This window comes from Babylonia areolata, chromosome 3, assembly GCF_041734735.1.
Source record: "Babylonia areolata isolate BAREFJ2019XMU chromosome 3, ASM4173473v1, whole genome shotgun sequence".
NCBI lineage: Eukaryota > Metazoa > Mollusca > Gastropoda > Neogastropoda > Buccinidae > Babylonia > Babylonia areolata.
Window position 1 is genome coordinate 49569004 of NC_134878.1, and position 14453 is coordinate 49583456.

The 14453-nt window shown below is 46.1% G+C and overlaps 1 protein-coding gene across 4 annotated transcripts in view; it reads right to left on the minus strand.

The window, feature by feature from the left end:
* LOC143280606 (uncharacterized) overlaps positions 1-12589 on the minus strand; it is a 25840-nt gene extending 13251 nt beyond the window's left edge. Inside the window, exons 1-7 of one of the 4 annotated variants that reach the window (XM_076585317.1) lie at positions 12536-12589; positions 11107-11191; positions 10004-10113; positions 5702-6008; positions 4048-4242; positions 1962-2164; positions 750-950 (exon numbers count right to left, since the gene is read on the minus strand). In XM_076585317.1, coding sequence (XP_076441432.1) covers positions 750-950; positions 1962-2164; positions 4048-4242; positions 5702-6008; positions 10004-10015 — 918 coding nt within the window. In that variant the 5' untranslated portion in view covers positions 10016-10113; positions 11107-11191; positions 12536-12589. Of the gene's footprint in view, positions 1-749; positions 951-1961; positions 2165-4047; positions 4243-5701; positions 6009-6557; positions 6677-10003; positions 10114-11106; positions 11192-12535 lie in introns of those variants that run through there. The other 3 variants (XM_076585318.1, XM_076585320.1, XM_076585319.1) reach the window with 3 other exon arrangements.
* Between the last annotated feature and the right edge of the window lie 1864 nt (positions 12590-14453).

A 14453-nucleotide genomic window follows, 5' to 3' on the forward strand; every position in this document is an offset into this window, starting at 1 on the left:
GTCCTTCTTCTTTTACCACCACCCATCCACCGCCACCAGAACAAATGCATTTCCAACTAGCCTGTTGCTACCTTTATTATTAGCACTACCATAGTTCAACGATCGTATTGTATCAAAGACTGACATGAGATTGCAGTTGAGCCGACAACAAATTGAGAGGTGTATGGTCGATGGTTTCTCCACTGCAATCTGGAATTCATTTTCAGCTTAGTCTTTTTGTGAAGAACTATGACTCTCAAATTAGGAGGCAAGATTGCACTGGCTCTTAGTGCTGAAGCCTTGGGGGCTAGTTGGCCTTTGGGAACCACCCCATCGCGGACTGTCCTAAAGACCTCTTCGCCAAGAGAGTGGGGATGTAGCTTGGGAAAGACATTCCACCACGATCAAATTCCAGCCCAAATGGTTGGGATAGCAGTAGCAGTAACCTCCTCCGTTTTTGTGATGGTCATAGTCGACCACGACAGACTATCACACACACACACACACACACACACACACACACACACACACACACACACAAGTATGTATATATATATCTAAAATTATGCAGTGTGTGACAGACAGACAGACAGACAGACAAACACACACACACACACACACACACACACACACACACACACACACACACACACACACACACACACACACACACACACACACAACGAAACAGAAACCGAAACAGAAACACACAGAGAGAGAATACAAGCCCACGACCACCACAACCACATACCCGCTACCACCGCTCCCACCTGAAAGTAGCCCAGATGATGAAAGATGAGGACGGTGGCGGGCACCACGTTGCCAAGGTAACCCATGCCCATGGGCTCTCCATATATGGTGTTCTTCTTCCGCTCTATTCTGCGCGCCGAGGGGCTGACCCGTGTCCGCACCAGCAGTGGGTCAAAAACCGCGTTGCCGAAGCCTGGCAGAATGTACCGCTGGCTGACACCCTGAAGACAGCCCCAGCCAGAATGACAAATACGTATGAAATGATAAGCAAACAAAGAAACAAACAAAATAATTATGTATAGATACGTAATAAGTAAGTAAGTAAATACACAAATGAATGAATAAATGAATGAATAAATAGATGAATAAAGAAATGGTAGTATCAAATTTTATGTAATGCTTTCAAATCTATAAGGCACTGTAGAATAACAACGACGTCAGTATTACACACACACACACACACACACACACACACACACACACACACACACACATACACACACTTGCTAAACTTACTTTGAGCGTCATGACGATGACGGCATGGAAACTCGCCGCCATGACGTCATGGTTGCTATTACTCACTTTGAGCGTCATGACGATGACGACATAGAAACCAGCTGCCATGACATCATGGTTGTTATTACTCACTTTAAGCGTCATGACGATGACAGCATAGAAAAAAAATCCGCTGCCATGACGTCATGGTTGCTGTTCTCACTTTGAGGGCCATGAAGATGATAATAATGTTATGGATGCTTACATTGCGCCTATCCTCGGTCAGGGACCAAGATCTAAGCGCTTTACAAACTCGGAGTGATTTGCACAACGGGCTGACTGCCTGGGTAGAACCCACTGACAGCTGCCATTTCGGGGCTCATCATTCGTGTGATTCAATCAGGTTTCAGTTAAACACACACATACACACTCATGCAGACATGTGACATTTTACGTGTGTATGACCGTTTTGTTCATTTACTCCGCCGTGTTTAGGCAGCCATACTCCGTTTTCGGGTGTGTGCATGCTGGGTATGTTCTTGTTTCCATAAACCACCGAACGCTGACATGGATTACATTATCTTTAAAGTGCGTATTTGATCTGCGTGCGAATACACTCGAAGGGGGTTCGGGCACTAGCAAGTCTGCATATAGGTTGACCTGGGAGATCGGAAAACTCTCATATAATGACGGCATAGAAACCGCTGCCATGACGTCATAGAGTTGCTATCACTCACTTTGAGCGTCATGACGATGACGGCATAGAAGCTGCTGAGCACGATGATGATCTCAAAGGCGGCGGCCACCCTCCGGCCCCAGAGGAAGAAGGCGCCCACACACTCGAAGACCAGAGTGCAGAGGATAGCCAGGAGTACGGGAGGCATCAGGTAGTTCACCGTGCTGGCACACACACACAGCACCACCGACACCCCCATGAAACCTGGAAGAAGAATGTGAATGAGTGAGTGAGTGAGTGAGTGAATGAGTGAATGAATGGATGAATGAATGAAGGGAGGCATGAGGTAGTTCACCGTGCTGGCACACACACACAGCACCACCGACACTCCCATGAAACCTGGAAGAAGAATGTGAATGAGTGAGTGAATGAATGAATGAATGAATGAATGAATGAAGGGAGGGAGACATCAGGTAGTTCACCGTGCTGGCACACACACACACACACAGCACCACCGACACCCCCATGAAACCTGGAAGAAGAATGTGAATGAGTGGGTGAATGAATGAATGAATGAATCAATCAATCAATCAATCAATCAATCAATGAACGAATGAATGAATGAAGGGAGGCATCAGGTAGTTCACCGTGCTGACACACACACACACACACACACACACACACACACACACAGCACCACCTGTCGACACCCCATGAAACCTGGAAGAAGAATGTGAGTGAGTGAGTGAGTGAGTGAATGAATGAATGGATCAAGGAAGGAAGGAAGGAAGGAACGAACGAACGAACGAACGAACGAACGAATGAATGAAATGAATGAATGAATGGTGTATTCACTTATAAGTCATTGCTCCTCATGAAAGGGTGTTAAGAAGTATACGTGTGAGAAGAAGAAGAAGAAGAAGAAGAAGAAAGAAATCATCAAAGACAAAACACCACACTTCGCCCAGCGAAATCCAGCTGTACTCATTTTCTTGAGAAGAAGAGCAGGTCAGCCTCAAGTCTTTGATCCAGACTTTTTCTTTCACTGCGGATCTTGGTTTTGGAAATCGAAACCACAAAAACATCTGTTCCACTGTTGAATCTAATCTTGAAACGTGTTTTGTTCAAACATTTTAAACAACAGAACCTCTCGCCCTGCCGCCAACACACACACACACACACACTCTCTCTCTCTCTCTCTCTCTGTGGAGGAGTTGGGGTGGGGTAATGTGTGTGGTGTGTGTGTGTGTGTTGGAGATCATGTACGTTTATATGTATTTGACTGTGCTTTCATATCTGTGAAACTGCATGTTTGGTGCATATCTGTTATGCATGTGTGGGTGTATGTGTGAATGTGTGTCTTCATGTTTTACATTTATTTGCTTATTTATCATCATTGTTGTCTTATTTATCTATTTATTTATTTATTATTTATTATTATTATTTTATTATTATTATCATTACTACTACCTTTTTTATATCATAATTATTATTTATTTATTTATTTATGTAAGCTTATCTATTATTTATTCACCTTTTTTTTCTCAAGGCCTGACTAAGCGCGTTGGGTTACGCTGCTGGTCAGGCATCTGCTTGGCAGATGTGGTGTGGCGTATATGGATTTGTCCGAACGCAGTGACGCCTCCTTGAGCTACTGAAACTGAAAACTGGGGTGGGGGTGGGGAAGGCACTGGAGAAAGGGGGGTGGGGGGGGGGAGGACGAGGTGAGAGAAGTTTATGAGTTGTGAGTGATGCTGGTCTGTTTTTAGAATAGTTTTTATTTATTTCATTTTTAGTGTGTTTGTATATATTGTGTTTATGTGTCTTATTCAGACCACATATATTGTTAAATGCGCTCGCGGGGAAGAAGTGTAAGCGCTGTATAATTGCACGTTGTTGTTGGTGGTGGTCATCTTCTTTGATGAGAGGATTGGAGGATGCTGGTTGCCAGATCACCTGTGGCGCCCCAACGGTCCACAAGACTACGGGATAGGTGAAGGTGAAGGTTGTTGGTGGTGATGGTGTCATCGTCAAAAAAAAAAAAAAAAAAAATCGACTCCTCCCTCTCTCCGTCCCCCCAGCACCCCCCCTCCACCTTCGCTCCCCCGCCAGCATCATCCCCCCCCCCCCCCCCGAGGTTCCCTCACCGAGAAGACCCGGCATGACGGCCCTGCTGAGGTCCTGGGGGTCCACGAGCGGCGTCAGGAAGTGGCTGACCCCCACCACGGTCCACAGGGCGGAGAAGACGACGAAGGCCGTGCCGGTCAGGTGGTCAAAGCGGCGGAAACACAGCAGGCCCCCCAACAGCTGCAGGACGCCGCCAAACACCACCAGGTGGGCCCCTGTGCCACGACAACAGGCACACGGGCATCACGTTTCCTCTCTCTCTCTCTCTCTGTGCGAAGTTACTATGCACGTATATGAATAAACAATGTGACCAAGTGCCAGTTGCATTGCTTGGTTCTAACTTTTTGACAGTTACACGTGACTAAATGCCTACGTTGACCGAACTACGCCATTGGTCAGTTCCATACTACACACAACTAGTTAGTAGCGGGTTACGACCATACCAGGCTCTTCCGTCCGAGCAATGCAACTGGCTCCAGAAGATGAAATGATAAACAAATTGTAAAGAGTGGTAACTCTCTACATTCACAAGGTACACAACTCTAAGTCAGTGCTCCTTACGCTACCGATTCAGCTAGCACATAGGTAAATAGAAGGTACATTGGAACAAACCCAGACACTTCCACAAAAAAAGAAAAAAAAGAGAAAAAAAGGGAAGCGCCGGGGCTGTCCATATACCGATCATTTGACATATGTACACAGCAGCAATGACAGAAGAAATATGCAAACACAAATGAGCTATTATCCAAGACTGGCATAGCATAGCCTCTTTAATCCTGAATAAGCTGCACAGAATATACGGACAAAACTGAACAGAACAGAATCGGTAGCAAAAGGAGCACCGAACTGAAGTTGTGTGCCTTGTGAATGGAGAGAGAGTTACCACTCTTTACTATAAGCACGTAAAAAAAAAAAACAAAAAAAAAATCAGGGTGTGTGCCCCTGACAACATGCTCACGTGCAATAGGTTTCGTCTCTGTGTGTGCAGAGTTACGATGCACGCCAACATCAAAACAAACAACCTTACAAGAAAACAAAGGAACAAACAAAACACTTCCAACTTACTGAAAAGGTATGTTGGTTGTGGTAATATGAACGTATGTACATGTCTTATGCCCTTCAGGCACATTTCCGTTTGTAAATATTTTTTTATTTCTTTAAGTATCATTATCATTATTATTATCATTATTGTTGTTTTACAATGCACATACACATTATAGTAAACGATATAGATACAACACATCACACTCAATTAACGCACAATAAAAAGAAAAAAGACATTGGACATACATAGGGAATATGCTGCAGAATTTTTCAAGTTATCACTTCCCAACATTTACACAGCCCATTTTCCTTGCATGAACCAGCCAGCCAGCCAACCAACCAACCAACCAGTCAATTAATCAACTAATCAATCAGTCAATCAATCAATTGAATAAACAAACACTTTGATGCCCCGATCAAATGATGTCATTAAAGTGATTTAGATCATGTGACTGAGTGCACTGTATTGTGTTGCAATGTATTGTTTCGTTTGTATTTTGTGTTCTGTATTGTACAATCAGTGTTCAGTGTTCTTTACAGTACATTCAATGTTCTGTATTGCACACTCAGCTGTTCTGTACACTGTACGCCCTGTGTTACTGCACCACCAGCACCAGCACCACCACCCACCTGCCAGACAGAGGGCCACAGTGCTGAAGGGAGGCCACAGCATGTTCTCCACAGCCACCACCATGGCGGCCACCAGGTTGCCGATCAGACCCAGCGCCCCGGGCTCCGCGTACAGGATGGCGGCGAAGTCTTCCGGCGGTGGCTCCAAGGGGTCTGGGGGGTCCTCCTGATCCTCCTTCTCCTTCTCCTGCTCCTCGTCCTGCTCCATCTTCATCTTCATCTTGTCCTCTGCCGCCTCCAGCTTCTTCTTCTCCTCCTTGTCACTCTGGGGTAGTGGTTCTTTTTCCAGAACGGAACTTTCTGCTGTCTGGATGACCACACAGAATCGGTTCTTGATTTCACACACTGAAATCTCTTGTAACAAAAATGAACAACGATACGATACGATACCATACAAAACAATACGATACGATACAATACAATACGATACGATACAAAACAATACGATACGATACAATACAATACAATACGATACGATACGATACGATACGATACGATACGATACAATACGATACGATACGATACGATACAAAACAAAACAATACAATACAATATAACACGATACGATACGATACGAAACAATACAACACAATACAATACAATACGATACAATGTATATTTACGCATTGGTCACGAGCTCTGCTCTTGTTTAGTGTGTGTGTGTGTGTGTGTGTGTGTGTGTGTGTGTGTGTGTGTGTGTGTGTGTGTGTGTGTGTGTGTTTCAGAGACAGCCATCATAAGTTCAAACAAAAGGATGGACGTGATTTTTTTTTTCCACACTGATGTGATCGGGGAGAATACCACTCCTGAATTTAATGTCACTGGCTGCTGTCGTCAGTTGGATTTGGAAACTCACCTTCCTCATGCTGAGTTTGAACCTCAGCTTCCCCCCTTTTCATCTGTTTGATTTCATTTGCTTCTGCTCTTTCAACTTGTTCATGAAATATTAGGGAGGAGTAGGTAGGAAGAAAGTTGGCAGAAACTTGCGAAATACGTCTTAATGTCTACTTCAACCTTTTTGTTTTGACGGTTTCTTTCCCAAGTTCATTCAAGCTGATTTTGACTTTATAAGTTTATTTTATGGATGATGTCAGATAACAAAATTTCGAACAGAATGTAGAACCCAATTTCTTTTTTTCCTTTTGATTTGAAACACACACACACGCACGTATATATACACGAGCGTAGAGAAAGGGAAGAGAGAGAGAGAGAGAGGGTGAGAGAGGGAAGGAGAGACACAGAGAGAGAGAGATAGGAGTGTGGGGGGAAGGGAGATAGACAGGTAGTGATGGAGAAGGGGAGAGAGAGTGCGCGCGCGCGTGTGTGTGTGTGTGTGTGTGTGTGTGTGTGTGTGATGTAGCTTATGCTCAGTCAAATAAACGTACGTGCCCCAAAGCGCTGTACGTTGGCTTAGTCAAGCTGTGCAACAAACATCACAACAAAAGAAGATAGAAAGGGGGGAGAGAGAGAGAGAGAGAGGGGGGGGGCGGGGCGGTGAGAGAGGGAGAGATGGAGGGAGAGAGAGGGGGGGCAGAGAGGAAGAGAAAGAGATGGGAAGAGAGAGGGAGCGAGAGAGGCAGAGAGAGGGAAGGGGAGAGAGAGAGGGGGTGCAGAGAGGAAGAGAAAGAGATAGATAGGAAGAGAGAGGGAGAGAGAGAGGCAGAGAGAGAGAGAGTGAAGGAAAGAGAGTGAGAGATATAACGAGAGAAGCCTGTCAGATCCTGCTTCCCGTTTGTTTTGTAGTTGTTGTTTTTGAGAGAGAGAGAGAGGGGGGGGGGGCGGGCGGGCGGTGGGGGTGGGGAGTGGTTCAGAGAGCGGGGGGCCAGGGAGAGAGAGGGGGGAAAGAGAGAGGCAGAGAGAGAGAGAGACAGAGAGGGCAGAGAGAAAGGGGGAGAGAGACAGAGGGCAGAGAGAGAGAGAGAGATGGGAGGGAGTGAGAGGGAGAGAGAAAGGGAGAGACAGAAAGGGAGAGAGACACAGAGAGATGGAGAGAGACAGAGCGGGAGAGACAGAGAGGGAGAGAGACACAGAGAGAGGGAGAGAGACAGAGATGGAGAGAGACAGAGAGTGAGGGAAAGAGGCGGAGAATGAGAGAGAGGGGAGACAGAGGGGGGGAGATAGACGGGGAGGGAGAGAGGGGGAGAGAGAGGGGAAGAGAGGGGAAAGAAGAGAGAGAGAGGGGAGACAGAGGGGGTGAGATAGAGGGGTGGGGGAGAGAGGCGAGAGGGAGACAGAGGGGAGACAGGGAGGAGAGAGAGCGGTAGAGGGAGAGAGGGGGAGACAGAGGGGGGAGACAGAGGGGGAGAGGGAGAGAGTGGAAGACAGAAGGGGGAGATAGAGGGGGAGTGAGAGAGGGAGAGAGAGGTGGGGGTGGGGTGAGGTGCGGTTGGGGGTGTTCGGAGGCACGGGTTGGATAGTGGAAAGTGTAGGGTGTGTTTGTGTGTGTGGTGGTGGTGATGATGGTATTTTTTCTGTGTGTGTGTGTGTGTGTGTGTGTGTGTGTGTGTGTGTGTGTGTGTGTGTGTGTGTGTGTGTGTGTGTGTGTGTGTGTGTGTGTGTGTGTGTGTGTGTGTGTGTGTGTGTGTGTGTGTGTGTAAGTTTATATACGTGTGGGTGTGGGGGGTTGGGAGCGTGTTTGTGGAATGTACCCAAATCGAATGTCTTCTTTGTATTTCTTTTCTTTTCTTTTGTGATGTTTTATGAATGTGTGTGTGTGTGTGTACGTGCGTGCGTGCGCGTGCGTGCGCGCGTGTGTGTGGTCCCATACTGCTGTTCTTTGGTGTCTGTGTTGGGGGGATAGGCTGTTTCCTGGTCAGTGGTCCGACAGACAATGAGACACACGCCCTTGCCACTGTTCGCAACTCCCTTCAACTCAACTTCAAAGTGAGTGTATGTGTGTGGGAGGGGGGAGGGGATGGGAGAGGAGAGCGGGCTTGCGCGCACGCGCGTGTGTGTATGTATGTGTGTGTGTGTGAGTATGAGTGAGAGTGCGAGAGAGAGAGAGAGAGAGGGCGTGTTTGTGGGATGCATCTCAAACGTATGTCTTCTTTGTGTTTTGTTTACTTTCGTGGTGTTTTCTGGATGTGTGGGTGCTTGAGTGTGTGTTTGTTAGTGGCCGGATGGGGGAGAGGTTTATGGTGGTGATGGTAGTTGTGAGGTGGTTGAGGTTGTAGTATTCCACGAGGCAAAATGTGGTTTTCATGAGTTGATAACCAAAAGCTCGTGTACAAAGCGGACAACAAAGTACTACAGAAGTAGTAATTGTTCTTATCATCAAAACCTAATCGGCATTCCTACTAGTAGTTGCAGATTTAGCTGCTACTGTTGACTACATTGTTTTGTATTTGAAGTTTTGTTGGTGCGTCCGTGTCGTCAGTTAAATGCTACATTATTACTGTCCAGTGCTAGTACGTCAGTTTCAATTTCAATGAGGTTCTAGAGCGTGTGGCCTTATCCATATACACCACACTACAACTGCTTGATAATATACCTAATAAATATGAAACGCTTTGACACTTAAATGTCATTGGCCACGACGTCTTTATGACACGGGTGAATGCGTCAACATACTAGGTGGAGTAATGGCCTAGAGGTAACGCATCCGCCTAGGAAGCGAGAGAATCTGAGCGCGCTGGTTCGAATCACGGCTCAGCCGCCGATATTTTCTCCCCCTCCACTACACCTTGAGTGGTGGTCTGGACGCTAGTCATTCGGATGAGACGATAAACCGAGGTCCCGTGTGCAGCATGCACTTAGCGCACGTAAAAGAACCCACGGCAACAAAAGGGTTGTTCCTGGCAAAATTCCGTAGAAAAATCCACTTCGATAGGAAAAAAACAAATAAAACTGCACGCAGGAAAAAAAAAATGGGTGGCGCTGTAGTGTAGCGACGCGCTCTTCCTGGGGAGAGCAGCCCGAATTTCACACAGAGAAATCTGTTGTGATAAAAAGAAATCAAATACAAAATACTAAATACTTTCATTGCATTGCAAAACATCAGAATAAACGAATGAAAATGGTGAAAGCAAAACAAAGTTCTTTTCTTGAAGAAAAATGGTAGCAACCAACAGGCCACCCAGCACATGATAACTTTGTTCATTCATCTATCAATGCACCATGCGACAGGAGCTGCAGAAGAAACTATCAAACCTATATGACCACGCAGTTTGTATCTGTTTGTAGTGATTTTTTTTTTGATTTTTTTTACTTAATCTTCATAGCTTCTGATATAAATTTTGTCATCAAGAGAGATACAGACACAGACAGACAGACACAGACAGAGAAGGTAGACAAAGATCTCACCCGTGAAGTCATGATAATAGCGTGGTGCTTGGTACACAGATGCAAAGCTCTCTCTTCAAACGGAGCAGCAACTTGTCAACCTGCCAGCATACTGCACTCCCACCTCCTCTCTTGATGTGAAGGAAACAGTGTGTGTGTGTGTGTGTGTGTGTGTGTGTGTGTGTGTGTGTGTGTCTCAAACACACACACACAGATATGTATATATATATATATATATATATGTGTGTGTGTGTGTGTGTGTGTGTGTGAGTGAGTGAGTGAGTGAGTGAGTGTGTGTGTGTGTGTGTGTGTGTGTGTGTGTGTGTGTGTGAGTGAGTGAGTGAGTGATTGAGTGTGTGTGTGTGTGTGTGTGTGTATGTGCGTGTGTGGGTTAGTGTGTAAGTGAGTGTGTGTGTGAGTGCGTGCGTGCGTGCGTGTGCGTGCGTGCGTGCGTGCGTGTGCGTGTGTGTGTGTGTGTGTGTGTGTGTGTGTGTGTTTGGAGGCGACTGAATCTGAGTGCACGGGTTCGAGCCTCGCACTCACCAGTATTTTCATTCCCTCCACATTTAGACAGTGGTGGTCTGGACGCTAGCCATTCGGATGAGACACGCTAAACCGAGTACTCGTGTTGTAGCATGCACTTAGCGCACGTAAAAAACCCACGGCAGCAAAAATGTTGACCCTGGGAAAAAATTATCTGGAAGAATCTACTTTGACAGGTAAGAGAAATACACTTTCAGTCAGAAAAAAAGAGAGAAAAATAATAATAATAAGATCGTACTACACTGTGGAAGTGACAAAGAGCGATACGATACGATACGATGCGATACGATACGAGACGAGACGAGACGAGACGAGACGATATAGTACAATACGGTACGATACGATACGATGCGATAAAGTACAATACATACGATACGATACTATAGATACGATACGATGCGATACGATACGATGCAACGAAACGAAACATAACACAACACAACACAACACAACACAATACAACACAACACAACACAACACAACGCACAGCAACGCATCAAGACAACACAGAACAACAACGACACAACAACGACGCAACACAACAACACAACAACAACAACAGCACAACACACTGTACTCACCACAGCAGCAGTCAAGCGCAGAGCACCGAGTGAGATAAGACAGACCTGACTCGTCTCTTCACATGTCTCCCCCGCAACCCCCCACCTGTGGTCAAGGATGGAGAAAGGTAAACTGAAGTGTAACGGCCCCAACTGAGCCTCTTTCCCTCCCTCCCACCCACCTGCTCAACTCGGCTCACATTGTGCAACGTGATCATCAAAACAAACCCTCGTACTGCTGGAAAACATGTATAGCTCAGGGGTCTGTCTGTGCGGCAAATGGGCCCTTTCCCTCCATCGTGGAAATAGTTTTTACAGAGAGATAACTTGTGTTTTGTTGTATTGTATTGTGTTGTGTTGATTTGCGTAATGTTGTATTGTATTGTATTATATTGTATTGTGTTGTGTTGTGTTGGATTGCATTGCATTGTATTGTTTTGTATTGTATTGTATTACTCTTTGTCAGAACCAATATCTTTGTGTGAAATTCGGGCTTCTTACAATACCTTGCTTCAGCTGCGTCGCTACAGTGCATTGCCAATGACCTTTTTTCTGCCTGAAACTGTATTTGTTTTCTTGTCAGAAATTTGCCAGAGACAATCCCCCCGCCCCCTGCCCCGCATTTTTGTTTTGCCGTGGGTTCTTTTACGTGCGCTAAGTCGGCATGCTACACATGGGGCGTGAGTTGAGTTTAACGTCTTATCCAGTTGACTGGCGTCCAGCAGACCACCACTCAGGGTCTAAGAGAAGGGGAGAAAATACTGGCGAGTTAGGGTTCGATCCAGCACCCTCAGATTCTCTGGCCTCCTGGGACAACGCGTCAGTTACCACTGGGCCACCTTTGCATCTTTTGTTTCCGTTTCACTTTCTCAAGGAGGCGTCGCTGCGTTCGGACAAATCAATATACGCTACACCACTACATGACTGACAGCAGCTTAATTAACCTTTTGGTATAAACACGAACGTTTCACATCTTTCAAACTTGGGAAAATTAGGAACAAACGCCGGTTGCAGTGCTCAGGACTATCTAATAAAGCCTGTGACAGACGGATCGTCAAAGCTGCGGTGGTTTTCACTAGGCGGCCGAGAGTGGTCGGCGTCAAGACGGCCAAAGAGTCTGTAGGCCAATTCTTGAACTCACACTCAGCGGACGCGACCAGTTCTGTGCCACCTGGACACTGCGACTGTTTCAGGCATTATTCCATCTGTTACACGCTGCGAACTTCTTCTTCTTCGTGGGCTGCAACTCCCACGTTCACTCGTATGTGTACGAGTGGGCTTCTATTTAGCGATAACATCTATACTTAGTTTGACTTAGAAAACAACAACAACAACAACAGCAACAACAAAAATGTGTGCTTTAACTTGATCAGACTGGTCAAATGCTGTGTGAGTTTCGTTTAAGTAGAAACAACTTTATAGTGTTGTTTCATTCGTCGTGAGGTCTTACCAGCACTTCTCCCGAGCTCAGCTGTAGGGTCCACTGTCACAGACAGGAACGTGCAGTAGTGGTAGTAGTAGTAGTAGAAGTGGTAGGCGAAAGGGAGAGCACGAGAGAAGTCACTTTTAAAGAGACTGGTGTCGGATCTCAACCCCTTGTTTTGTTGACACTCATTATTATAAACCCACCTCTTCCATCAGCACAGTCTGCCGCCCACGACTGAAGTCCATAGTGGGGGAAGAAAGGGGAGGGGAGAGTGGGAGCGTGCTGGGAGGGGGGAGAGGTGTGGGGGAGGTGTGAGGGAGTGAGGGGGAAGGGGGGAAGAGAGCAGTGCCCTTAATGATGACTGAGACTCGTGACTTGAGACACGGGCTGTCCCATTGACACGGACAGACACTGATTGTCCAGGCAGGGTGGGTGGGGGTGTGGGTGGCGTGGGTGGGGAGAGAAGGGGGGGGGGGGGGTCTTTTCCGGGGCCATGCGCGGTGCAGCAGACCGTCTGACCCCCCCGCCCCCCACCTCCTCCACCCCGTCTGACGTTATACACCGTGGACAATACCAGCCGCCAGATACTGCTTAGGACCAGTTGACTAGGGGTCGCGACAGCTCCAGTCAGGTATGTTGTGTTGTCGGTCCGTCCGTGTTACGTGTGTGTGTGTATGTGTGTGTGTGTGTGTGTGTGTGTGTGTGTGTGTGTGTGTGTGCTTGCGTGCGTGCGTGCGTGCGTGCGTGTGTGTGTGTGTTTGTTTGTTTGTGTGTGTGTGTGTGTGTGTGTGTGTGTGTGTGCGTGCGTGTGTGTGTGTGTGTGAGCGTGCATGCGTGCTTTGACAGTCAACGAACGGCAAACCCCACAATGTACCAGGAAATATGCCCATGCGTTCTTTTTATTCTCTCTTCTCTCTCTCTCTCCTCTCTTTCTTAGCTAACGCCGCTCCACCAATTGTTCAACTCTCGTGTGTGTATTCAATTCAAAAGAAGAGCTTGGTCCCCAGTGTGGAATGCAGCGTGTTCGTTTACTTGTCAATGATCATGGCGCCACACCAAACTGTTCGCGTGGACAGTGAGACAATCTTCATTGTACTGTCGCTCTGAGTTGAATGGGAAAAAACACAACAACAACAGTACCTTGAATGCAACTGAATTTGAATTGATTTGAACTGAATTACGTCGGCAAACATGTCTGAGCTTGGTCCTGGTAGGAAAAAAAAAGAAAGAAAGAAAAAAAAAACAAGAAGAAAAAAAGTGATGAGTAAGGCTTGCGCTTTTGTGTGTTTGTGGGGAGGGGGAGTGGGTTGCGGGGTGTGGGGTGTGTGTGTGTGTGTGTGGGGGTGGGTGGGGGTGGGGGTCGGTTCTGTGAGTTTGTGTGTCAGGAATACCTGAGAACCGTTAGCATCATATCAATCAACCATTATTTATATACATTTGTTGAATTTTTATTCACTATATTCATTACATTTGTTTATTCGTTATATAATTTCAAACGACAACATTCAAATGTGAATGTGAAATGCGATGTCTTTCAATCACCAGTATATGTGATGGGACATCCAACAGAATTCTCCTTCTCGAGTTATTTATCGTACACACTGTCTGTGATGGTTTAATTTTTTTTGCTAGGGAAGGAAAAGTGGATTCTGCTTGCTTCCTATTGTGTCTGGAGTTCTGCTGACTGATGATAGCACAACGTACTGGTCAATGCACAGGTTTGTCACTAGCATACTTTATCTTTCTTCTTCTTGTTATTGTTGGTTGCTTAGTTTTGTTTATGACAATGCCAACGCGCCAATTTCAGCACACACACACACAAAATGTAACGTTGTGTACAAATCATTTTGAAATCTAAAAAAAAGAAGAAGGAGAAATTATAAAAACATTTTCAAAAGATTATACGAAGTAGGTTTCCCTATCTCTCACATACATACATATA